This window comes from Numenius arquata, chromosome 5, assembly GCF_964106895.1.
Source record: "Numenius arquata chromosome 5, bNumArq3.hap1.1, whole genome shotgun sequence".
In the NCBI taxonomy this organism is placed as follows: domain Eukaryota; kingdom Metazoa; phylum Chordata; class Aves; order Charadriiformes; family Scolopacidae; genus Numenius; species Numenius arquata.
The window spans coordinates 26505601-26530308 of record NC_133580.1 but is presented as its reverse complement, the minus strand read 5'-3'; the positions used below and the strand labels follow the sequence as shown (position 1 = coordinate 26530308).

Genomic DNA, 24708 nt, shown 5'->3' with positions numbered 1-24708 from the left:
TAAAGGCTGCCTGTAAGGGATGAAAGCCTTGCACCAATTCCCCACAGGTTTTATTAAGCTGCAGAGAAAACCCACGGGTTTTTTTCGCTTCATGAGTAACAGCGATAGAGGGGTCAGCAATTTACCTACATCAGTGGAGGTTACTGGGTTTGGGGCCATAATTGGAAGCACTTTACGGCTTCAGTAATACATATTTTCTACCTCGGTGGAGCAGCAAGGAAAGGTGGGCACGACCGGCTCTGCTTGGCTGAGGAACCCTTTCCTCGATTTACACTAGAGGTGGTGTCCAGGCATGCTGTGAAGGTGTTCAGCTGATGAAGGATGTCCGTGTTGGATGGTTTTTGACACAGACCTTTCTCCCAGCCTTCTCTTTCTTGGGATGGCAGGTCATTTGCAGACCTGCCTGGTGGCTGGGGCTGGCTTTGGTGGCTTTGGCACTGTCTGGTCCAGCTCTCAGGCTTGTGGTTTGGTAGTGCTCCCAGACTGAGCTGTAGGTTGATTGGTCTGCCTACATGATGGTGGTACGTAACCTCCCATAGCCGTGAGATGGATCAGAATCCCTTCGATACCTTCATTCATCAGCCAGTTACCATAAATCTCTGAACGCTGATTGCTGCCTTGTTTAAACGCTGTATTCATTTTCTGCTGTTTCGTCTTTGTAGCTGATTCTTACTATATTTCATTGTAACCCATCCATGCGCTTCTGGTCCAAAGTTCTTTGCAGGGAGAGACAAGCTGAAGGCTTCTAAATTGGGGGCTCCATAAGCAGAGCATGTTCCTACATTATCCTTGGAAGAGGCAGCTTCATCACCTTCTGCTTCTTTCCTCAGGCTGGAAAAGGGCAGCCTTGGAAAGCAAAACTTCCTATTTAGATTTCGTCTTAAACCTAATTTATCAGGAGCAAAGGAGAGCTTTTCTCTTTTTTTTCTTTTTTTGTTGTTGTTGTTGTTGTTGTTGTTCTTTTTGGTTTTGTTTTGTTTTGTTTTTCTCTCCTTTTTAAAAAAAGAAGTAAGATCAGCCAAAAATCTTGCTGTGGATGAGTGTACAGTGATCCCGATGCCTTCTCCAATGCTTGCCTTTTATCTTCTTTCTCCTCTGCCTTCTATTTATATTATACTTGGCTACCTTTCTTGAAGGAGCTATTGATTAAAGGATGCAAACTGCCTCAGATCCTGCATATCAAGCTGCTCTGTTTTTTTTTCACGTTGCTCGGTATGTGAAGAAAGAGCATCCGTTTTTGCACTGCAGTGCAGCTTGACCCAGGTACCCGGTCTCTGCAGCTCTCCCTCCTGCCCTTAGCCCATCCTGCTAAATGGACATCTCGTCAAATCCTGTTTGCCCGGACTGACGGCTAGTGAGGTCTCGGAGAAAAAGCCAGATCCCTGCACATACAACCTAACAAACAGAATCAAAATGTCAAGGCGCAAGTGAAATATATCGCTGGGCTTCCCTGTCAGATTTTGCTAGTATCACCTGGATAAATAGACAGAGGAGCAGCACCTGCAGCAAGTTAACCTATTTTTATTAGCACTTGTTTCACTGTATTTATATTTGGTTATGAATACAGGGACTGCTGGGAAGAAAGCTTTCAATTATTTCCTGGCAGGATGAAATGCCCCCTGTTCTTGATGCCAAAAGACAGTTGGGGCAGTGAAGTCGCTTTCAAATAGCGCAGCAATTAATAAAGAAAGAAAAAATAATTTCACAGTCTGTTGTTAAATTAGCAATTCTTCAGAGTGTCTGGAGTTCCTGGCAGAATTAATATGCACTCTGAAGCCTTGGGCAGCCTCGGTGCATATCATTTACCCAGCAGCTGTAAGAACAAAATGCAGAGACAAGGAGAGGTCCTGGATTGCAAGGGAAATACTTAAATTATCTGTCTAGTAATCATTCAGCAGCCTTGTTCACAAATAATCAAGAAACATTTGGATTTGGATTACATCCCTCGTTCTTTCAAGACAAAAGTGGTGGAAACAGTGGCTGGAAAATGATGTGTTAAGTAACACAAGGGGAAAAAAAATAGGCAGAGAGCAACATACATTTGAGCAGGGAGAAGAAAATACACAATAAAAGTGCAATAAATTTCCCTTGTATTGAAGGGGAATATTTTATAGCAGCTTTCTGCGAATTGAATGCATCTACATAAATAATGTAGTGACACGTTTAATTGCAACTATTTATTTTTAAGTTTGGCTGGATGACTAGAGAATTTCTGTGCAGAATAACGAACCTCGTGTTTTTCCCACTTGTGCAACTTTTAAAACAGAAATTGTGAATGGTATTTGGGCTAAATGTCAGAGCCTCAGAAGTTCCTAGCTGCTCTCTAGTGCATCAGAAAAGAAACCACCATCCAGAAGTGCATCCATATGGAATGGATGCTGGATGTTGGGGAGGCCAAGAGATGACAGGGAGGAAAATATTACCAGTCCTTACTCGAGTCAGGAAACTCCCATTTGGTCTTTCAGTGCAAAGCATCCCACTTCAAATAAAAGAACAAATACTGGGCTTTTTACACTTGCCTTGAGCTGTTGGTGTTTGCATTTTCAGGTTTTCTTCTTAAAAAGTCTAGAAATTTCTTTTCTCTCTCTTTTTTTTTTTTTTTTTTCATGACAAGACTGATTCTTCGGAATCTCCTGCAGTCTCGATGCTTCGGGGCTGCTGAGAGGACAAGCAGCATCCTCCTGTGCCACCCTCGCCCGCTGGGTACCGCAGAGTAGGTGCCACAATGCTCTACAAGGCTTTGAAAAGAAGGCGTGGAAGAGGAGCTGTGGGATGGCAAACTGTTGGGGGAGGTTGTATATGAGACAGAAGATAAGCAGGTTGCGTTCTTTTGCAAGGCGTAGGGACACCAAACTTAGAGCTCAATGCCCTTGTGCCCACGCCAGCTGCTCCCCTTTCTCTTCTTGTCTTTCAGTCTTCCCTTGAACAAACCAAACGTGGATGGTTTCTCTAAAGCATAAGTGTTGGGTTTTGGTTTTTTTTTCCCAAACCGCCTCAGAAAGACCGTTCAAGTTGATGTGATGCAAGGGTGCGGAGATGCAGCAAAAATTCCAAATAAAGATAGTGCTGGGATTCCAGGGCAAACAGGCTAGTGTAGGCGATGTAGCTGGAGAGCAAGCTAAGCTATACGTGGGCAACAGGATCCCATTATAATAGTTTGAGAATTATTTATCTATTTAATCTAATTATAATTCTAAATCTATTTAAATCGAGCTTTGGCAGCTCAAAACCTTAAATAAAAAGCCTGTGAGAATGGCCAGCATTGCTGCTGCAAAGTATGCTTCAGGCTAGTGCTTTATGGTGTGGGGAAATGAATTTGGCAGGAAGGAGGTTGTGGTGAGGCTTCAAATAGCAAGAGGGAAGGCAATGTTTGCTTTACTTTATTTTGCTTGCTGGAACGGTGGCATATGATGCTAGCAGGACATTTGATGATACCAAACTGGGAGGGCTGGCCAACACTCCAGAGGGCTGTGCCACCATCCAGCATGACCTGGACAGGCTGGAGAGCTGGGCAGAGAAGAACCTAATGAGGTTCAACAAGGGCAAGTGTAGGGTCCTGCACCTGAGGAGGAAGAACCCCAGGCACCAATATAGGTTAGGGGTGGATCTTCTGGAAAGCACTACTGAGGAGAAGGATCTGGGAGTCCTGGTGGATAGCAAACTTTCCATGAGCCAGCAATGTGCCCTTGTTGCCAAGAGGGCCGATGGGATCCTGGGCTGCGTGGGGAAGAGTGTGGCCAGTAGGTCGAGGGAGGTCATTCTCCTCCTCTACTCTGCACTGGTGAGGCCACAACTGGAATATTGTGTCCAGTTCTGGGCTCCCCAGTTCAAGAGAGACAGGGAACTACTGGAGAGAGTCCAGCGTAGGGCACGTAAGATGATTGAGGGATTGGAGCATCTCCCTTATGAGGAAAGGCTGAGAGAGCTGGGGCTCTTTAGTCTGGAGAAGAGAAGGCTGAGGGGAGACCTTATCTATGTTTACAAGTACCTAAAGGGTGGGTTGAAGAAGGATGGAGCTGGACTCTTTTCAGTGGTTCCCAGCGATAGGACGAGGGGCAACGGGCACAAGCTGGAACATGGGAAGTTCCATTTAAATATGAGGAGAAACTTCTTTCTGGTGAGGGTGCCAGAGCCCTGGAACAGGTTTCCCAGGGAGGTGGTGGAGTCCCGTTCTCTGGAGATCTTCAAGACCCGCCTGGCTGCAGTCCTGAGTGATGTGCTCTGGGCAATCCTGCTTTGGCAGGGGAGTTGGACTAGATGATCTCTAGAGGTCCCTTCCAACTTTGACAATTCCATGATTCCATGATCTCCCTCCCAAGAGCAAGCATCCTTGCTTTTGTCTCAGAAAAGTACATTTTATAGTCTGACAAAAGAAAATATCTTCTTGGGATATAACTGCATATATTTTTTCTTCTTGGGATATAACTGCATGTTTCTTCTCTGGGGTTTTGGTGATTTTCTGTCTGGTCAGTCACAGCAGTTCTAGCTAGTTCATGGCAAGGACGCTCCAATTCCAGCATCCAAAAACCACGAGGCCACCCACCTGAATAGTATTGAGCTTGGCTCCAAAATCAGGATGTTTAAAGCGTCGAGTTGTATTACTTTATCTTGGGTTTGAGCGTGTTCATTCATATGCAACAAGCTTTCCTGCAGAAATGGGAAAGACGGTACTGAAATAAAGGCGCGTGTTGCAGGGCTGCAGGACTGTAGCTCAAAGAGAAGCTCCCGATACTATCCGGCCGACAAGGGAAGAGCTGGCAGTGCCTCAGGTTGCCCTTTGTTGAGCTCATTCCTAAAAAGAAGGTTCTCGGTGGAGAGATACCTGGCAAGGCAGATGGGACTGTGAAGTATTGCAGCGTTCTTCTGACCCAAAGGAGTAGTTTAGTCAACTTAACAAATAATGTCTGCATTTTTATGCCTAGTTAATGAAACTGAAATCATGAGGTGTTGTATCTGCACGTGCCAGGATAACCACTTGATGTTTCTGCACTTTGGGGGGGGGAGTGTGTGTGCATAGCTTGCTCGTCTTCCTCCATTAAATTTCTCAGGGTATTAATAATTGCCGCGTCTTCTTTGCACACACCCTTTGATTTGTTGCCTCCTAACCAAAGCCAAAGCAGCTCATGGTGTGTGTATCAGGGCAAAATTTAGCTCGGCCAGACCTGCATCTGTAACTCCAACCAGTGTGCTCCAGTGCAAAAACCCATGAGCAGAAGGAGGCATGATTGAAGGGAGATGTTCCCCAAGAGACATGTCCACGTTTCCTCGTATGCACCTCTAAGCTGCCTACCTGCTGCAGAATTGGCTAGCATCACCTGTATCTTAAATTTGAAATAAAACGCCAACACTTTGCTGGAGTCACTTTTAAGTGGATAAACCCATTTAACACACTTAGGCCAGGCACCTCTGGATAATCCTTCCTATCTTCTTTTGGTCAGAAGGATCGTTAAAAGATCCATCTCCGTCGCCCTCTGATGGAATTTGAATGGATGTGTCTGGAGTGACATATGTTCAGCCATAAATTACAGAGGAACAATTTTAAAATAAATTGTCTGCAGCCAATCCTACCAGATTTACCTCCTGAGACAGATGATCATAAAGCCAGAAGCAAACAAGCCCTTCAACGTTCGAGGCAGGGTTTGAAAGGATTCTCTTGTTAGCATCACCATAGGTTGGTGGGATGCTGCCTATTTTGGCCTAAAATAGCCAGCAGAGGAAAGGCTGATTTTATACCACCTAGAAATCTTGTCCACACAAACGAAGTCGCGCAAGGAAGAGCCAACCAGAAGGAAATATTTTAAGCATTTTTACTTCTCTTTACTGCCTGCATATGTACGGTCGATTAGTTCAGGGTAAAACCTTGAAATGTTGGTAGAGTAAACACGCATGACATAAATCATCAAAATAAATCCTCCCAAACGTCATATTTCTTAACCGCAATGGGATGCAATTGTCCAAACCACAGCATAATTAGAGACTCTTTCTTTCTTTGCTGGCTGGGCTCCAGATCCCTATGGCAGACTCCACCAGAAGACTAAAGCCCTTTTATTGCAGCATCGCAACCAGCAAACATGTGGCTTTGAAGAACTCTGTTTTCCAGGAGATTTTACCGACTGGTCTTTGTGTTACTGTCTGTAATACATGTACACAGATGGACATAGCGGGGGTTTGGCTGCATCATTTTCAAGTTTGATCCTGTCCCCCTGTTGCCATTTGGGGACGATGCTCGTTCTTGCTATTCAGTCGACGCTGCCGTCAAACTCGAGGGAGTTCTGCAGCTTGTCCATCAATCCTCCCCTCGCTTAGCACGCAATGCAGATTGAATGTTCAAGTTGCCATTCACATAACAAAGGATAACCAGGGGTGCGCGTCTTTGTGTGCAGAAACCCCCAAAACAGACTTGAGTTACACGCAGAGCCAGGCGTCTCAAGTTATGTTTACAAGCACGCAGAAACAAATGTCTCTCTGCTGCCTTCTGTATCCTAAATCATATTTTTCCCTTAGGTGCAGCATTGTAAATCATTGCTTCCTCCGTTTAAGGGAGTAAAATGATTTCAGTTTGTCTTCATTAAAAAAAAAAAAAGACGACAGTAATTTAAGCACATTTTTGTCCCACACCTCAGAGAACAAAGAAAAGATACACAGATAGATTTTTATAGACATAGAGATTTACAGAGATAGATATTTTATAGCTGTAATAAGCAGAGGGAGGCTGTAGGAGGAGGATGTGGACTGCCTTTTTTTTTTTATTGTAAGCCAGATAGTTGGGGCTCGGTGAAACCAACCTGCCAGCCTGGATCTGTCCCTTGTAAGCACATAGCGAGGAGGACAATGGGTGCCACCTGGGCTGAGAGATGAAGGAGCCCTTGTACATACTTGGAAGAGCACACAGCTGCTGGTCACATAAACTTTGGGTTTGCTAGGAAATGACACTTCATCACAAGCAGTGCTTTCTCTAGAAGTGTACCGGTTTCTCCAATATTTTTTTTTTCACAGAATCACAGAATCTTCATGGTTGGAAGGGACCTTTGAGATCATCAAGTCCAACCATACACACAAAAAAACCCCAAACCAAACCAAACACAAAACAAAACACCCAACGCAACAGTCGCGGGCACTAGAGCATGCCCTGAAGTGCCACGTCTACACATTCCTTAAATACCTCCAGGGATGGTGACTCCACCACCTCCCTGGGCAGGCTGTTCCAGTGCCTGACCACCCTCTCAGTAAAGTCATTCTTCCTAATATCTAATCTAAACCTCCCCTGCCCCAACTTCAGACCATTTCCGCTGCTCCTGTCATTATTCCCTTGGGAGAAGAGGCCAACACCCACCTCTCTACACCCTCCTTTCAGGTAGTTATAGAAGGCACTGAGGTCCCCCCTCAGCCTCCTCTTCTCCAAACTAAACATGCCCAGTTCCCTCAGCCTCTCCTCGTATGACTTGTTCTCCAGACCCCTCACCAGCTTGGTGGCTCTCCTCTGGACACGCTCCAGCAGCTCCATGTCCTTCCTGTAGTGAGGGGCCCAGAACTGGACACAGCACTGGAGGTGAGGCCTCACCAGTGCCCAGTACAGAGGCACTCGGAAATTTTTTCAACAGGGGAGTTTGAAAAAAACCCCCTACAAAACCAAAGCGCGCCCAGGCAGCCCTGCCATCGACACGGTGGGGGCAAGCCTGTGCAGTGCTGAGTGCTTTTGAAAAATCTTCTGGTTCCCCTAAGAGCGTTTTATTTTCCATAGCTTGCTTTCCTTCTGCGAAATCAAACCCAAATGATAGTGGGGGTTTGCGTATATGCCAGGATAAATCTCTTTTCCTGGTCCTCCATCACGCCATTGAGAGTTTAGGCTTGACTCGGGTTTTGCCTCATTGATTGCTTCAAAATCTTCTTTAGAGCAAAGTCGGGTTGTGCAGAAATACAGCCCATTAAGATCTTAATGTAATCATGAGCATTTTCAAATGCATTGTGTTCTAGGTATTTTTATGGCTTGCAAATGTAGCTGACTTGGGAATTTGATGAATTTTTCAAAGGCATGCCACGTGATGAAGTTTTATACCGTTCAGAAGAAACACATTAATGTCATTAGAGGCCGTTAATTCTTACTTTTCCAGCGACTGTGGTCATGTCATAAATTGCCATGTGACAATTTAGCGAGCCACGTGGTAGAAAAAGTGGTATTTCAAAGGGAGGAACTGAAAATACTAATTTATTTATATTCTAGTTTTCAAGGGTGTTTTGATACTCAGACCTAGAGCTGATTTCAGTGTGGAGCGGATATAATTCAGGCTGAGTTAGTGGGGATAGTCCAGTCCTGGGCTCCCCAGTTCAAGAAGGACAGGGAACTGCTGGAGAGGGTACAGCAGAGGGCTACAAAGATGATGAGGGGCCTGGAGCATCTCTCTTATGAGGAGAGGCTGAGGGACTTGGGTCTTTTTAGTCTGGAGAAGAGAAGGCTGAGGGGGGGATCTGATCAATGCTTATCAATATTTAAAGGGAGGGTGTCAGGAGGATGGGGCCGGTCTTTTTTCAGTGGTGCCCAGGGATAGGACAAGAGGAAATGGGCACAAACTTGAATATAAGAAGTTCCACCTAAACATGAGGAGGAACTTCTTTCCTTTGAGGGTGGCAGAGCCCTGGAAGAGGCTGCCCAGGGAGGTGGTGGAGTCTCCTTCTCTGGAGACATTCCAAACCCACCTGGACAAGTTCCTGTGCAACCTGCCCTGGGTGGACCTGCTTTGGCAGGGGGGTTGGACTAGATGATCTCCAGAGGTCCCTTCCAACCCCAGGTGATTCTGTGGGATTGGACAGAACAGCATCAAAATACCCAATGTTTTCTTAGAAAAAGAATTTCCCACTTGAGATGCCTGAATTGGCTTACATCCAAGGCAAGGGCCAAGTCTCTTTTTTCAGATGCCCCACTTCTCCAGAAAGGTCCAAGAACTCTTTTAAATGGACCTTTAGCAGGTCTTGGGCTGCATGTTGGGTGCTGGAGTTGCCGAAGGTTGCTGGCAAGTTCACTGGATTCACGCAAACCTGTAGCTTGGAATTACAGTTTTATTAGTGGGTATTTACTTAATTCCCATTAAATCTCCAAGGCGTGCTGCAGGAAGCAACATAGCACCATTGCAGATAGAGACCAACCCTAAAGGAGATACAATCAGGACATTTTACACGTTTTGCTATAGCTTTATAGCTGTGGCAGCAATTTTGGTCTCTGCCTGCCGTTCAAGGCAAGCTGCTAGGGAGGGCAGGATTAGCTCTTGGGACCCTGCTTGTAAATTCTGCAGGAGGATGCCCGATGGCGGGTTGCTCTAGTTCTTGAAATACTTTTTAGAAGAGCGTGGAGATCATCTTTACGTTGGCTGGGAGATGTGAAGACGGTCTGCTGTGTTTTTTGTTTTGTTTTGCTTTTTTTTCTTATAGGTGAAAATGCGTGTCAGGAGCACGAGCTGAGGCTCGGAGGCGCTCAGCAGTTTAATTGATTCCACATTGTAAAGACCCTACCCCCGAAACCTTTTGCTTTTGGAAGCATCTAAGAGGCAGAAGCCCCCTCCTCTCAGTGCAAACGCTTCAAGGCATGGCAGCTCCGGAGACTAAGAACAGAGATTGCTTTATTTGTAGCTTGGTTTTGCTCAAATCTTTCGGCTCTCAAGGCGTATTCCCTGCACCAGATCAATGTGCTAATGAAGGCAGAGTTGATGAGCTACGAGAGCTGCTCTCCTTTCTGCTGGACGCACACGCGCATCCATCCACAGGTGCACGCCCCACGTCCTGGTTGTGTCTCAGCGGAGAGCTGGCTTGGTGTGGGTTACGGATCTGGCCATGGAGCTGAGAGGTTGACGCTGCAGTTGGTTCTGAAAGCCGCCGTCATTAGAGCTGTGCTTCCTTGCCCCAAGAAGTTTGTAGCCTGAAAGGCGAATGGGACTAAAGGATATGAAGGAGAAGCAAAGGGGGCTTTGCAGTTTGGGGAGGAAACTTCCGTTTCAGCCAGATAACCTGTGCTCCGTCTAGACTCGGCATCCTTATCCTCATTAATTTTTGTTAAGATTTTGTCTGTTAGCTTTATTTATGGATTAGCAGCACTGCCTTATGAGTTATGCTTGTGGTTTCTGATTACTGTGGAGACTAATTTGGCGCTCTGCAAGGGAGACTGTAATTCCTATTTGAGCTTTATTTTCTGGGATATATGAAAGGTCGCTTTGCTGATCCTAAGCAATTAAGTACTGTGAGCTTATCCTCCCAGCATCATGAGAGTGCGAAGGGAGTAATAGGCTGGACCTTTTCCATATCTCCTGTGATTTCAAGGCTTAGAGGGTCGTGCTTCCTAGCTTTTCTCTCTCCAGGGACAAAACTGGAATTCCCACTAATATTAATGGTGTGGTTTTACCAATATATGTGCCTGTGGCTATGGGCAGCCTGGGAGGCGGTCCTTGTTTGCAGCGCTTGTTGCCTGGGGTTGATGAAGGCGAGGGGCAGCCAGGGAGGAGAGGAGCCCTGCCTGTTGGATGCAGTCTTCAGCTGAAGCTCAGGGAGCGTTACAGGGATGCAGCTGCGAATCATTTGATGTTAAGGCTTGCAGAAAATAAAGTGTCAAGCAGTCCCAGCTGTTTGATGTTACTGGCTTGTTCTGCCTGCTTTCCGCCCCCCCCCCCCCCCCCCCTCACTGGTACTCACTGTCTCTAGTGCTGATACAGTACATAAAGTTCAGTGTGTCGTTTGAAGAGGCCAATTTTCATTGTAAGAGGACCAGGGATTCCTCCTCCATCCACCTGTGTTTGAAGAGCCAGTTTCTATCAGTGTGGCTCTTGTTGGGCCCCTGTCTGCAAGGTACGAAGCCAGTTTCTAATCCGATTGCTGCCGGTTTAAGGGATCATCTCACACCGTTGCCATCCCGAGAGGCTCTTGCAACTGTCCTTCATTGCAGCCACCTCTCTCTGGCCCATCCTGAAGCGTGCAAGCAAGAGGCTGCACAGATGTTAATGCTCCATGCCTGCAAAATTTTGTGGTTGCTACTAAAAATAAAAAAGAGTGACATTAATTTGCTGATAATGGATGTGCTACTAACAGAAACACATCCTACTTGTACCTAACACCAGCAGGTTCTTTCTGGCATATTTTGTTGTGTCTAAAAATACTCTCAATTATTTTTTTTTTTTCCTAGCAAGCAATTTCATTTAAAGACTATTTTCACACATCACTGGCTGTTAATCAGTTAAGGAGTTACCAGTTTTAATATTAGGAAGAAAGAAGCAGATCCATCAACAACTTAAAGTTTTATTTCATTCCTTTTCAGCTGGCTTGCAGCAGATTATGTGGAGCTTTAGGCTCATGTTATTTCTCCTCCTTTTGCCACCCCCTTGAAAAGAGAGATAGTACCATTACGGGCGTGAGTGTACTGTGCTAGTTCTGTGTATCCTTTCAAGAGCTGTTGAATTAGAAACACTGAGATAAAAATATATAAGAAGACTAAAATAAGATTTAATTAGAAATTAAACCGCAGGCACCCATGTAATTTTAAATAAAACCATAGATATTACACAAAGAGATTGTCAGGTTGACTGTGAGAAGAGGAATGATCTTTATAAAGATAAAGATCGAGGTACGTGCAAGGTAAGCTGTTGGTGGCCCTGTTCTGCTCTGAATCCAATTTCCAAAATACTTGAGACATTGCCATCAATGGCAGAAAAATGACGTGGTACCAGCCCCTGCTTTTGGCTGTTGAGCTCAGCCAAGACTGCGCCCATCCGGCTAGCGTGATACCCGCTTTGCAGTGTGGAGACATAAAGTGTTTCTGGGTCACCTTTCATCTAACAGCATCCATTTCATCACAGCACCCCTGTTTATTGGAGGATTGTTGCTTGAACCATCTCACCAGCTCTAGTGGTGGTCCTCTCCTTTGTGTCATGTACAAAGCAAATGTAGGGAGAGGTACAGAGGAAAGTATCGTAATGGGATACTAGTTGTGCCTGAAACACCCCTGCAGCTACAGCTGCTTCTGCTCCTGAGCATGATAGTGCAAGTGTGGTTTCCATTAGGAGGGGTCCACAAGCTGCTTGTTGGAAGAGGCTGGAAGGCTGTGCTGAGGGAACCCTGCAAATCCCCCTCTGTACTCTCCAAAGCATCTGCTGCTGGCTGTTTGTTATGAGGAATCATGTTGAAATCTTCAGTGTAATTTAATGCTCTTGAATGTTCCTCCTTACACTTCTGGATAGAGAAGGGACTTGCCTGACCCAGGGGAGCCTGCAGATTATACAAAAATTGGTCCAGTTCACTTCTATTTCACATCCCTCACTAACACACGGGTTATTGGCATCTGTTGGCTCCGTACTTACTCATGAAAACCAAAGATTCCCTTTGAGCTGAGCTATGTATCATATCGTCATTAACGAGCTGCACCTCGTTGAAAATCTGTCAAGGAAGACTGACTTATTTTGCATTTGCTGCTTTGCACAAAATAGAGGCACGGTAAACTCTTGTGCCGTAATGGTTTTCTGTCTGTCTTGATGGGACATAATGAGATAAATTCAAGTCCTTTTTTGAAGGCTAATTACATCGAGTACACACTAGACGTGGGCTGCCCTCGTTATATGTTGCGCGTTTTTGTGCTTTCATTTCCCCATCTCTATTGTCTGCGTGTGCAAGTGAGTTTGATTTGGCTTTGAAATACAAATTGTAGGCTAGAGAGGAACCGTTTGGTGGTCTCCTCTCCCAGAAGACTCTCCAGAGATTGCGTAGCAAGTCCTTGCTGTAGGCAGGGCAGCATTTGAAGGTAGCTGTGAAGTAAATTAAAGAACTTAATTCTGTGCTAGAAACCGAGGAATGTGCCATAAAGCATGAGGGCAACTTGTGGTAAGTCTGCTAAGAGCCATGAAGAATAAATTCAGCCCTAGGTCTGTTCACCGGTCCTGGTGTATGGACACAAAGCAGTTGAACTGCGTCCTGCAGAGTTCACAGCCTAGATATGGAGCACTAGTAGGGTGATGAGTGCCTTCTTTGCTTCAGTCTTTAGTAGTAGAGTAGGGGGTTCCCAGAGTACCCAGACCCCTGAGCTAGCAGATAGGAGCGGGGAGCAGAATGAAGCCCCCGTAATCCAAAGGGAGGTGGTGAGGGACCTGCTCCAAAAGCTAGACACAAACAAGTCTATGGGCCCAGGTGGGATTCACCTAAGGGCACTGAGGGAGCTGGCGGAAGGGCTCACTGAGCCACTTTCTATCATTTACCAGCAGTCCTGGCAAACTGGGGAGGTCCCAGCTGACTGGCGTCTAGCAAATGTTACGCCCATCCACAAGAAGGGTCAGAAGGATGATCCGGGGAACTACAGGCCTGTCAGTCTGACCTCGGTGCCTGGGAAGGTGATGGAATAGACCATCCTGAGTGCCATTATGTGGTGCATGAAGGACACCCAGGTGATCAGGCCCAGCCAGCACGGGTTCATGAGGGGCAGGTCCTGCTTGACAAACCTGATCTCCTTCTATGACAAAGTGACCCGCTTGGTGGATGAAGGAAAGGCGGTGGATGTTGTTTACCTGGACTTTAGCAAGGCTTTCGATAGTCTCCCACAGTATCCTCCTGGAGAAGCTGGCTGCCATGGCTTAGATGAGAATACTCTCCGCTGGGTTAAAAACTGGCTGGAGGCTGGGCCCAGAGAGTGGTGGTGAATGGAGTTAAATCCAGTTGGCGGCCGGTCACAAGTGGTGTCCCACAGGGCTCGGTACTGGGGCTGGTTCTCTTTAACATCTTTATCAATGATCTGGACGAGGGAATCGAGTGCACCCTCAGCAAGTTTGCAGATGACACCAAGTTGGGTGGGAGTGTCGACCTGCTGGAGGGTAGAAAGGCTTTGCAGAGGGATCTGGACAGGCTGGATGGATGGGCCGAAGCCAATGGGATGAGGTTCAACAAGGCCAAGTGCCGGGTCCTGCCCTTGGGTCACACCAACCCCATGCAGCGCTACAGGCTTGGGGCAGAGTGGCTGGAGCTGCCTGGCAGAAAAGGACCTGGGGGTGTTGGTGGGCAGCCGGCTGAACATGGGCCAGCAGTGTGCCCAGGTGGCCAAGAAGGCCACCAGCATCCTGGCCTGTGTCAGGAACAGCGTGGGGAGTAGGACTTGGGAGGTGATTGTCCCCGTGTCCTGGGCACTGGTGAGGCCCCACCTCGAGGGCTGTGTCCAGTTTTGGGCCCCTGACCACAAAAAAGACATTGAGGGGCTGGAGTGGGTCCAGAGAAGGGCAATGGAGCTGGTGAGGGGTCTGGAGCACAAGTCTTATGAGGAAAGACTGAGGGAGCTGGGGGTGTTCAGTCTGGAGAAAAGGAGGCTGAGGGGAGACCTTCTCGCTCTCTCCAACTCCCTGAAAGGAGGGTGTAGAGAAGTGGGAATTGGTCTCTTCTCCTAAGGAACAGGTGATGGGACAAGAGGAAATGGCCTCAAGTTGCGCCAGGGGAGGTTTAGATTGGATATTAGGAAAAATTTCTTCACTGAAAGGGTTATCAAGCCTTGGAATGGGCTGCCCAGGGAAGTGGTTGAGGCACCATCCCTGGAGATACTCAAAAGACGAGTTGACATGGTGCTCGGGAGTATGGTTTAGTGTTGGTGGGGTTTTTTTGTTTTTGTTTTTTTTGTTTGTTTTTTTTTTTAAGGTTGGACTAGATGATCTTAAAGGTCCCTTCTAACCTAGGCGATTCTGTGATTCTGTGAAGAGCAGTTTTGGAAATTGGGATTTTAAAACCTGGTAATCCGTCCAGTCCTACTAGTTGTCCTCTGCCTGTCTTGTGGGAAGAAAAGGCAGCTGGTAGAAGATGTGGGAGGATGCCCAGTTTGGGGAGGTCAGCGGGGATGCTGGAGATGAGCATCGCCTAAAGTAGGATGGAGAGGCTGCAGATGCATGGTGGAGGCCTGGCAGCTCATGGGGGGCTTGGGAACTTCAGGGCTGCATGGCACTTGCTGTGAGAGCTTTGTGGTCCAGACAAGACTGAAAGTGGGGCCTGGGGGAGGTCTATTGGATGTTCCTGTATCACATCCCTTTTGATGCATGAGTGATCTTCATTGGCAAAGACTTACTGGTTGGCTCTAGGAGTTAGGAGTTGATGTGCAAGTGTCTCACCTTTGGTGAAGTAGCTAGTGATGCAAAAGTCGAGAGAGTTTCTCTGGTACTGCAGGAAGTAGAGCCAGCTTTAGAGGCAGTTGTCCTAGTTGGTCCATCAGAGGAAAAGGGATCACTAGTAAAAACCTATACTTCATCTGCAGTGAAGATGAATTCTGTCATCACTGGCTGAATTTTAGCACGTGACCTTCATGCTGTGATCATCTGGACATCTCTGGTGGGGTAATATTAATGCTTTTGCTGTGAGCTCATTTTCTTTGCAAGCTAATTAGAGCTGGGGAAGTTTGAATGCAGATGGAAAGACTTCGGGAATTCCAGGTAACTTCTGTAAGTCTGATAGCAGACTTGTGCATCGTTGATACCACGTTAGGCAGAATTATTTTAGAGCATCTCTAAAGGAAAAAAGGTAAGAGCCCTTTGGAGCTTCTTTAACATGTCTCTGTGTCTCTGCTTTTTGAGACAAACGGAAAATCAAGTTTTCCTCCTTTTTCTCACAGTGATTTTGTAATTCTACGTATAGCAGTAGGATTACACGGCCAGCTGGTTTTTCATGAAGCCGGGGTGGCTACATGCAAACCGGTAGCTGCCACTGCTCCTGGCTGAGTTTGCACAAGGAGATGAAGTGCAGAGTGCTTTGCTTAGGTGAAAGAGCTCATTTCAGGAGGCTGGTAACAAGTTATTACTTATTCACTTCAAATTATTTTAAAAAAGAAAAAAAAAAAATCCGAAGCTACCCTTAGCCAGATATTATATTTGTGAGAACAAAAATACTTCTCGTATCGAGTCTCGTCGTTGCATATGTATTGGAGCTGGAAGGAATATCTTGTATGGCAAGCATGCCTGGTTCAGACTATACCCAGAGCAGTCTGTCTTATATGGAGCATTTTAAAATTCATCGCAGGTTTGCAGGGGAAAAGACCCTAGGGAAGTAGCCTTATCACAATGTCTTAAAGCTGTCGATCTTGAGATCCCCTCCACCACCGTGTTGCTATTTGTTTGCTGAGACATTTATTTCTGGGTGTAGAACATCTTAAACGTAAGCCATGAAATGTATTTTACCTGTTTTTCTAAGACTGAATGAAAAAAAAAAACCAACACAAACACAATAATGTTTTCTAAAGCAGAGCCCAAAAGATGTTACCTCTAATGCATTCAAAAAGGAAAATAAATACGCAGTGAAGGCAGATGCTAGGGAAAAAAAAATATCAACAGCTTCTCATTCTGTTTTCATGCAGATATTTAAGTATGCACTGTCTGTTAGTGGCATAGATTGTTTTAAAATAGAGAAAACCAAATAGCTCATGAGTGTTTGTCTGTTTTCTAGCTGAAGATATGTTGGTTTATTAAAAAAGGAAATGTTAAGAGACTAATTTTATGACGGGAGAGCTTAGCCTGTGGTTCTTCTTTTCACAGTATGCAGACCTGGGTTCTTCAAAGCTTCACCCCACAGTCCATCCTGCAGCAAATGTCCCCCTCACAGCTACACGCTTGATGAAGCATCCACATCTTGCCTGTGTGAAGAACACTATTTTAGGAAGGAATCAGACCCACCTACAATGGCCTGTACAAGTAAGCATGTGCCTATAGGGTTGTTTTTAATCCTTTCGAGCTGTTCCTGTACTGTGACTAGAAATTATGATCCTAATTAATGTGCTTTTACAGGCTCTGGGCTGGAGTCTGAACTAGCCTTGACACACTTGTGATCTCACTGGCTTTGTCCGCTGTACCCCTAGTTACACAAGAACACAGCTTTTCGAAGCCTTTTGCTTCAAAAGCTGGCATTGAACCCAGGGAACCACTTTTGTAACAAACGGGTGCTCCCGTCTCTCGCCGTCCGCTCCTGGGTGGACTCAGCCAGCAGCGCGGCGTTTTCCAACATCCGCGTCGGTGCCTGCGTGGGTACCGGTGCGGGGCACGCACGCAGAGGAAGACACGATGGGTAGCGCCTGTCAGTGGTAGGCACGGACAGGGTTTACGTGGTCTTAGCATCGTCTTAGTATCATCTCTTAGCTCATTTTGAGTAAACAAGCGGGGAGAGAGCCCTGCCTTTCCCAGCCGCCTGGAGATGGTCGTTTTTCAGGATAGCCGCAAAATTCTGCAATGGAAACTGCTTCTCCAAACCTGCAGCAAAAATGTGGAGTTCATCCCCTAGGCGTAGGGGGAAGGTAGCACAACAAGCAAATTGGGGGATTGGGAGCCCAAGGTGGAGTTGGTTGAATCAGAATTACTAGTTTTGCCCTTTTCCTGCCAACTGGGAGCAATCCTGTCAGCTGTACCTTGAAAGTTTCTTGTTCAGTTTACGTTTCAGATACTCAGGGCTGCAATTTGCACTCCCCCAGCTAGTCCCACCGAGTGTAGAACAGACCCCGGGTTTTTGCTGAGCTGGGTCTGTCACGCTCCAAATGCGATTTTTGCAGTGCAAAAGTGGTTTAAAAAGGACTGAAGAGGAGCTGAAGGAACTACTTGGGGGAGGAGCAGGTAGAGCTTCCAAGGAACTGAAGTGGTGGAGGAAAAAGTAGGTTTATGGGTCTGTGCACACTCAGAGGCGCTGGGCAGCGCGCAGTGCTGACTTCCATACTGCTTCCTCGCATCCCGTGGTACTGGCTTTTGTGCCTTCATCCCAGTGAATAAAGATGCCCTTCCTAGCTTCCCACGTTTGCACTTCAAAAAGAGAAAGAAAAAGCCCGTTCCTGTTGGAGAGACGCTTTCGCAAAGGAAATAGCCCTCGGCAGGTCTCTGCTTGCCCAGGGGGCGGGGGGAATCACAGTAGAATTGGGGCCCTTGAACTCTGTGTTGGCTTCTCACCAGCCGCAGGAGCGTGATGCATGTGGCTGTTGGAAGGTGTGCTGCAGGGAAGGAGAAGACAGCCTTAGGCAGCGTGGCAGTAGCTGGTGCTGTAGGATCAAAGTGGTCTTTGGGGAGTGAGTCATGCAAGCACTTCTCAGTTTATTAAATAGATATGCCGGTGTCTTCTGGAGCGGTAGCTAGGGTGGATTACAGCATGAAAAACTTTGATACCAGGGCTTCTTGATGTCCATTTTGCCCCTTGGCTTGACTTAAAAAACATAGATGAATGAGAGATGATGACATCTAGCATGATATTGGGAAATGGGAAGGGAGAGGAGTACTCTGAGCTCTGGAAATGCACATAAAATCGGCTTTTCTGTGCAGGCAGAACCAAAACCAGGGACTAATACAGAGTTATGCCAGACTGCCGGTATCCACAGCCCACCATTAGTGGTGTTGCTCTCTGTCCCTTCTCAGGATGGAGGGTTACCCATCCAGTTTATCCTGCTGGTGAGTTAGCACAGGGAAAGAGCTGCCATCCCTGAGGAAGAGGTATATGCATGCTTAGGACCTGAGCGTAGGGCAGGATTTTCAGAGGGGCTCAAGCAAGCTTGGTGACCAGCTCAAGTTAAAAAAAAATGAAATTGGAGTGCCTGTATCCCCCAGGTTTCTGGTGCAGTTTGAATTCAGTAGGTAAAGGCTGTGATTTTTTATTCTGCAAATGCCATGGGATTTTCTTTTTATGTTTGTTTGGGGGTTTTATGTTTATTTGTTATTGTTGGGTTTTTAAAGTTTGTTTGGGGTTTTTAATGTTTGGGTGGTTTTGTTTCAGGGTCTTTCAAAAATTTACTATAAAAAAGCAAGTTTAAAGCACAGGCATAGTGCCTGAAGCTGCAATAGGATATGGCTTGGCCGGGGGTACCAAGGGCTTCGGGGGCAGATGAGAGGTTTAATACCGACCAAGGCACTGCTCGGCTTCTGTTGCCTCCTGCAAACCCCCGTGTAGCAGTTGAGGATGTTGCAGCATCTCTGCTGGTATTCACTCTTACTATCCCAAATGCAGAGTAGATCGTCTGATCTTTCTCCAGGTGCTTCAGTCACCCTTGCTTGCCCTAAGCATCCTTTCTTGAGACTTTTGTCCTAATCCAGCTCTATTTGTGCTGAAGGTGATGAGGAGGGCCCACGTGGTACCCTAGCTCAGCTCTAGGGGTAGTAAATTTTGGCAGGGACAGTAAAGAGTAGGTAGCAACACTAACAATTTAAACCAGTCCAATTGCATCTGGAAGGGAACACCTCATCGTGAACTGAAAGACAAGCGGGACAGACTTGAGTTATGACTGGTAGGAAAATATTGCAAGTTTTTTGTATATTTTTATTATTTATTACTGCAGAAGTTAATAATAGTCATAGGATTTCCTCGACTTCAAATCTAGTTAATTTTAGAGAATACATCAATGTGCATTTTCAGTTCTACTCCAGCTAAGTCCCCTTGCAAGTCGGTATAGCTATAAAATCACATTTTCCTAATTTAAAGCGGATGCTTTTCAGTCCCAAGCTGCATGAGTCTCCTCACCAGCACCAGCATCACTAAAGAAAGCAACCGCTACATCACTGTCAACTGCTCGGATAAGTACAGTGGAAGGGGAGTACATTTTTATTTAATTTTCCCAGTTCCTTAAGCATGTTTTAGAACTTTTATAAATAAGGATTGGTAATCTTGAAATTAATAGCGCTGTGATGCCCTCTGAAATAATTATTGCCCTCAGACAAAAAAAGAAATGTTTGGTCCTGATGGGCTTCTGAGAATTCTCTTATTACTATGTATCTTCCAGGAAGTAATTGCACTTTATTTCTTCTTAAGTAAGTAATCCTGGCTTCAGTTCCTTGCACAACATCTCTTTAAATTGAAAACATAGTCATACGCTTCTTTTCACCCCTCCCATCTCTGACAAGTAACCCTATTGCTGTTTAGAGCATATCAGGGAAATACTTTAAATAGTGTAACACATGGGACAAATTGAAGTTTTTATAGTATTTAGGGTAATAGTCTCCTCGCAAAAGGTTTACAGTTAACTTTGAGTGTGTCCATATATGTATTTGTATCTCAAGTGTAATTTCTCTCTCAGGTTATATTTTTTAAAATATGTGCATCAGCAGACAACAGGTTTGGTGTCCATCCAGAAAAATGCCAGTATCTTTGTCTTCAGAAAGTATTTGCCTGTGGTCAGTAACTGGTGGTGCAGCAGGGGTGAACCTTATCTGCTTAGGGGATAAAGTAGCAAATTAAAAAAAAAACCAAAAAAAAAACAAACGAAAAAAAGATAAAATCAGTAAACTAATATCTTTGTCCTTGACAAAAGGAGGTTGGAAATTAAAACAGACCTTCTCAGCAGACCTAGGGCCCCCCTCTTCTGAAGGTAAAGCACCGTTTTGTTCTCCCAGCTGTGATTTGCCAAAGTTTTACCCAAGTGTGATTTCAGAATTCTTCAAGTAGGTCTTGTTAGATATCTGTAGACTGCTAAAGACCTTTCTCTGAGCCCCTGTGAGAATGCTAATTTTATAGGTTATGAAGTCCCACTAGCTTCAAAGCACTTCCACTGAAGTTGATGTTTTTAAACCTTCAAGAAGAGCAGCTGACTCTTCTGTATAAAGCAAGTAAAAGCCTCTGGTGACTTTACAAAAGTAATAATTTATCCTCTGTTAAAGACACACTGTCCAGTAAGTGTTTCTCATGCCTGAGTTCTTTATTTTTTCCTACAGTACTGGTAGAAGTAAAAGGGCATTCATCCAGTAGAAGAAAAAATAGGGCAATTTAACCAGTTAAGAAAACATATAAAAAAAAACCCTAGAGGGCAATAACTCCACACAGCTCCAGTGATGAATTTCATAGTTTCTGTTATATCAGTACGAGTATGAGAGTGCAGAAAACAGTCCTGACTTGGGCTGTACCTTGGTGTCACTTGCTAAATAGCACAGGGTCCCTGCTCGTAGGCTTGTTCCCAGTTTGTGGTGAAGTGATCGCAGAACAAAACAAAGCTGATTGGCCGTTTTCCAAACTAACTTAAACTAACTAAAAGCAGTCCTCAATTGCTTTTCCCCTCCCCACCAAAGCAAGCTTTGAGTTGAAATCATGACAGTGTTTTATCAGTGTTACCAATTTTATAGACTTAAAAAGGGGACTAGGAAAGGGAGATAGAGGAAAATGCTTCTGGTTTATAAGGTAATTTCATTTTTGCCACACTGCCTGTTTTAAATAACAAAATGAGTTTAATTATCACCACAAAACGAGAAGATGACAGGCCGAGACCGGGTGTTAAATTCCCATGGATTTCTAGCTGGTGAAAGTACTTGTTGGGCTCTTTTCAAGGAACTGCTCGTGAGTTTTGACAGCTTCTTTCAAACCAAAGGGGATGCGTTGCCTTCCCTCCTCTACCTCCCTTGGAAAAATCGCAGTCTTTGGTGTATAGCTTCTGGTGGTGCCACAATGAAAATCCACCCTGGCTTGCTTTGATAAATTTCCCCTTTCTTCCTCATGCATCCCTGAGTACACAACGTGTGGATCTCTTGCATGAGATTCCTTCTTGTCCTTCCACATTGTCTTCAGGGTGTAGGTGCAGCTTACCCTTCGTCTGCAACACAAGCCTGTTAAAAACAAAAAACTTCCAGCACCTTCTGCAAGTGAGCAGTTTTGAAGGTGTCTCCAGGTGGGCTTTGCTTGCCCAGGCATGGCCTTTCCCAGCAGGTTGGAGGAAAATAGCTCACCGTTTGTAGGAGCTCGGGCACCTCTGCAGCAGCTGTTCTTCCTTGGTAGCCTTGCCAGCGCCATGCTGGCATCCTGGGCAGGGGGGCTTGGCAAAATAACCAAGTGCGGTGTGGCTAACCAACCGTGCTAGAGCTTGGCAGGGACCAAGAGGCTGCCGTTGAGTAGCTGGATACGGCCGTGTTTCCAGTGGCCCGTGTAGATCACCATCTGCTTTGGGCTACACTGAGCCCAAAGCTCACTGAGGTGAGCCAGCCATCACCAACCATCGCTTAGGTGTGATTTGGATGCCCAAGCTTAGGTTTTGCTGTTGCCAAGTAGCTGATGGGGAGAGGCGGGTGCATGCACAGGAAAGATTTGGCATCTTAAATTAAGTACCTAAGTGGCGTCAATACCTCAGCGTGTGTCTCTTTTTAGAACCTAGGGCTGGTAATATAGGGGCAGTGGGCCGAGGAGAGAGAATCTTGCCCCTGGTGAAGCCGACAATGACTTGAGCAGAGCAAAGATTTGCTGCACCCTTCACGGGAAGAGCAAGGAGAGCACCAGAGACAATGCCCTGGCATAAAGTGCTCCTCCTCTTGGGTTTAAGCCAGCCCTGTGTCCTGTCCTCCCGGGCAGGTGGCTGCATCCCAGCACAGACCTCTTGAGGTGAGGTGGGAGCGCTTCAGAACAAGTCCCCATTTTCCTGGTTCTTCAGGTGCTGCTGCAAATGATCCCCGTGTATTTTTTGGCACATGAGCAATGGGGCATCTTTTTTCAGCCTAGAAAGTAGTAGAGAGCAGGACGACTGATAATACTGTTTTTACCATGTGTTTTTCTCACTTTACAAACCAGGACCCCCCTCTGCTCCTCGGAGTGCCATCTCAAATGTTAACGAGACTAGTGTCTTTCTGGAATGGATTCCCCCTGCTGATACTGGTGGAAGGAAAGATGTGTCTTATTATATTGCATGCAAGAAGTGCAACTCACACTCAGGTCTGTGTGAGGCGTGTGGCGGTCATGTCAGGTACCTCCCCCAGCAAACCGGCCTGAAAAACACCTCTGTCATGATGGTGGATCTGCTTGCTCATACAAACTATACCTTTGAAATTGAGGCAGTGAACGGAGTGTCCGACCAGAACCCCGGAGCCCGGCAGTTTGTGTCTGTAAATGTAACCACAAACCAGGCAGGTAAGTGGATCTTCAACACGGGGAATGTCTGGGGTGGGAGTCCAAGCCAGTCACAGCGGGTGCAGACCTCCCTTTGAAATGGGTGGAAGTCCCCAGCATGGAGGGCTGGACTTTGGCTTCTTCAGATATGTGGGGGGGGGTGGTTATGTCTCATAGGTTATAATTACTGCAGTCTTCAACATGTTTCCTTCCAGCAGGACGTACTTTTTAGGATTTGTGGCTTTTTCCTTTTACACTAAGCAACTCAGAGATCCCTCCACTTCTTTGCATTTTGGTATATCCACCCACTAAACCAGAAAGAAAACAGTTGCCTCTGCTGTTGGGAAAGGAAAATTTTTAGGAGTTCATTTCGATTCCAAATGCCAATGGTTAAAACATCCTAACTTTGCAAACACCCTAAGAGAATTGTTTTGAGTGACTTTAGGAAATTTAATACCTCTTCTGCACTGTGATGCTAAAGTGACTGAACTCAGGCTGGTAAGATATGGTACATTGTCACTGCCTCTCCAGCAAGGTAGGGCTGAGATGTCATTGCATACTGTGTCCTTCTTGGTTTTGCACTCTACAGGCAGAGATCATTTAGACTGGTTTGTCCCTTTGTCCAGGGCTCAGATCCGTTTGCCCTTCCTTTGCCCAGCAATTGAAAAGAGCTGTCACCTTGGACGCAGTCAGGGAGTTACCGTTGTCCCCTGTCGTTTGGAGGTGCGATGGCAGGCAAAAACATCATTACATCTCCTTCCACACGCATCAACGCATCAGGCACATCACACGGCTTCTGTAAGCCCTGGAGACCTTTCTATCCTTCTCTTGTCCCTCATGCTCATGTGTTTTAGGGTCTCTCCCTTTGCATACCTGGCTTGCTTCCTGCCATTTAATTCAGGGCTCCCCAGTGGCATTTGTCCACTGCGGAGCCCTTCCAGGAATGTGAACCGGTGGCATTTGGGGACACGAGGACTGTGCTGCCAGATCACGGGAGCCACCCCTCGCCTTGTCCTTACAGACAGGGCTTAGGAGTAATCCCGGTGCGGTGCGGTATGCAGCCCGACAGCTTGGTGGAGATGGACACATCCTCGCTGCGGAGCAGAAAAATGCTGAGTGGGGCAGGGCTGCATTTCATTCCTGCGACCCAGGTGTCCATGCGTGAGCTTGGCAGCCCAGCAGCGAGAGAATGCGATTGCATCGGACTCCATCAGATACCTGTACTGGTAATTAGACTGGATTGTCAAAGTGTTGGACACGTCATTCGGATACGTCTCAAGGAGGGGAAATAAAGGGATGCCAGGGTTGCTACTGATGGATGTGGCAGGAATTCTTCTGGAGGAACATCAGTGGATGGCAGTATGACACCTGTTGAAGGCACCAGTTTAATGCAGATCAGTAGGTGTCACGATCCTAATGCTGTTTACTTGTTTTCCCGTTGTGAAGGCTGCTGCCAGTAATTCTTATTTTGGAAAAAGTTTATTTTCCTGTAGGTGGGTTTGCATTAGTATTTAATTGCTGGCGTTGGATTTTCCATGATGTGCGGAGTTAAACCCGTATGAACCTCAGTAAATGTAGCTGCGCGAGAAGAAGTGGTACACTGCTGATCGGTGCAGACTGTGAGGAAATGGTCCTGGTTTGTGAGTTATGTCCCAAACCCCCCATAGTTGCGGCAGGAGTTATCCATGTAGCTGCCTTCCTGTGCGTCAGGGCAAGGATAACCCCCCTTTGTCACCCCCATCCTTGTAATAAAAGGTCCGTTATAGGAACTGTTGGGACTATGGGGACTGTTTAGTATGATGGGACTGTTTAGTATGAGGAAGAGGAGGCTGAGGGGAGACCTCATCACTCTCTACAACTACTTGAAAGGACACTGTAGAGAGGTTGGTGCTGGTCTCTTTGCACAGGTAA

At 46.2% G+C, this 24708-nt stretch overlaps 1 protein-coding gene across 9 annotated transcripts in view; it reads left to right on the top strand.

Annotated features, from left to right (window-relative positions):
* EPHA5 (EPH receptor A5) overlaps window positions 1-24708 on the top strand; it is a 213816-nt gene that overhangs the window by 99143 nt on the left and 89965 nt on the right. For all 9 annotated transcript variants that reach the window (XM_074148361.1, XM_074148360.1, XM_074148363.1 and 6 more), the window contains 2 exons: window positions 16515-16670; window positions 22483-22818. In XM_074148361.1, coding sequence (XP_074004462.1) covers window positions 16515-16670; window positions 22483-22818 — 492 coding nt within the window. The remainder of the gene's footprint in view (window positions 1-16514; window positions 16671-22482; window positions 22819-24708) is intronic.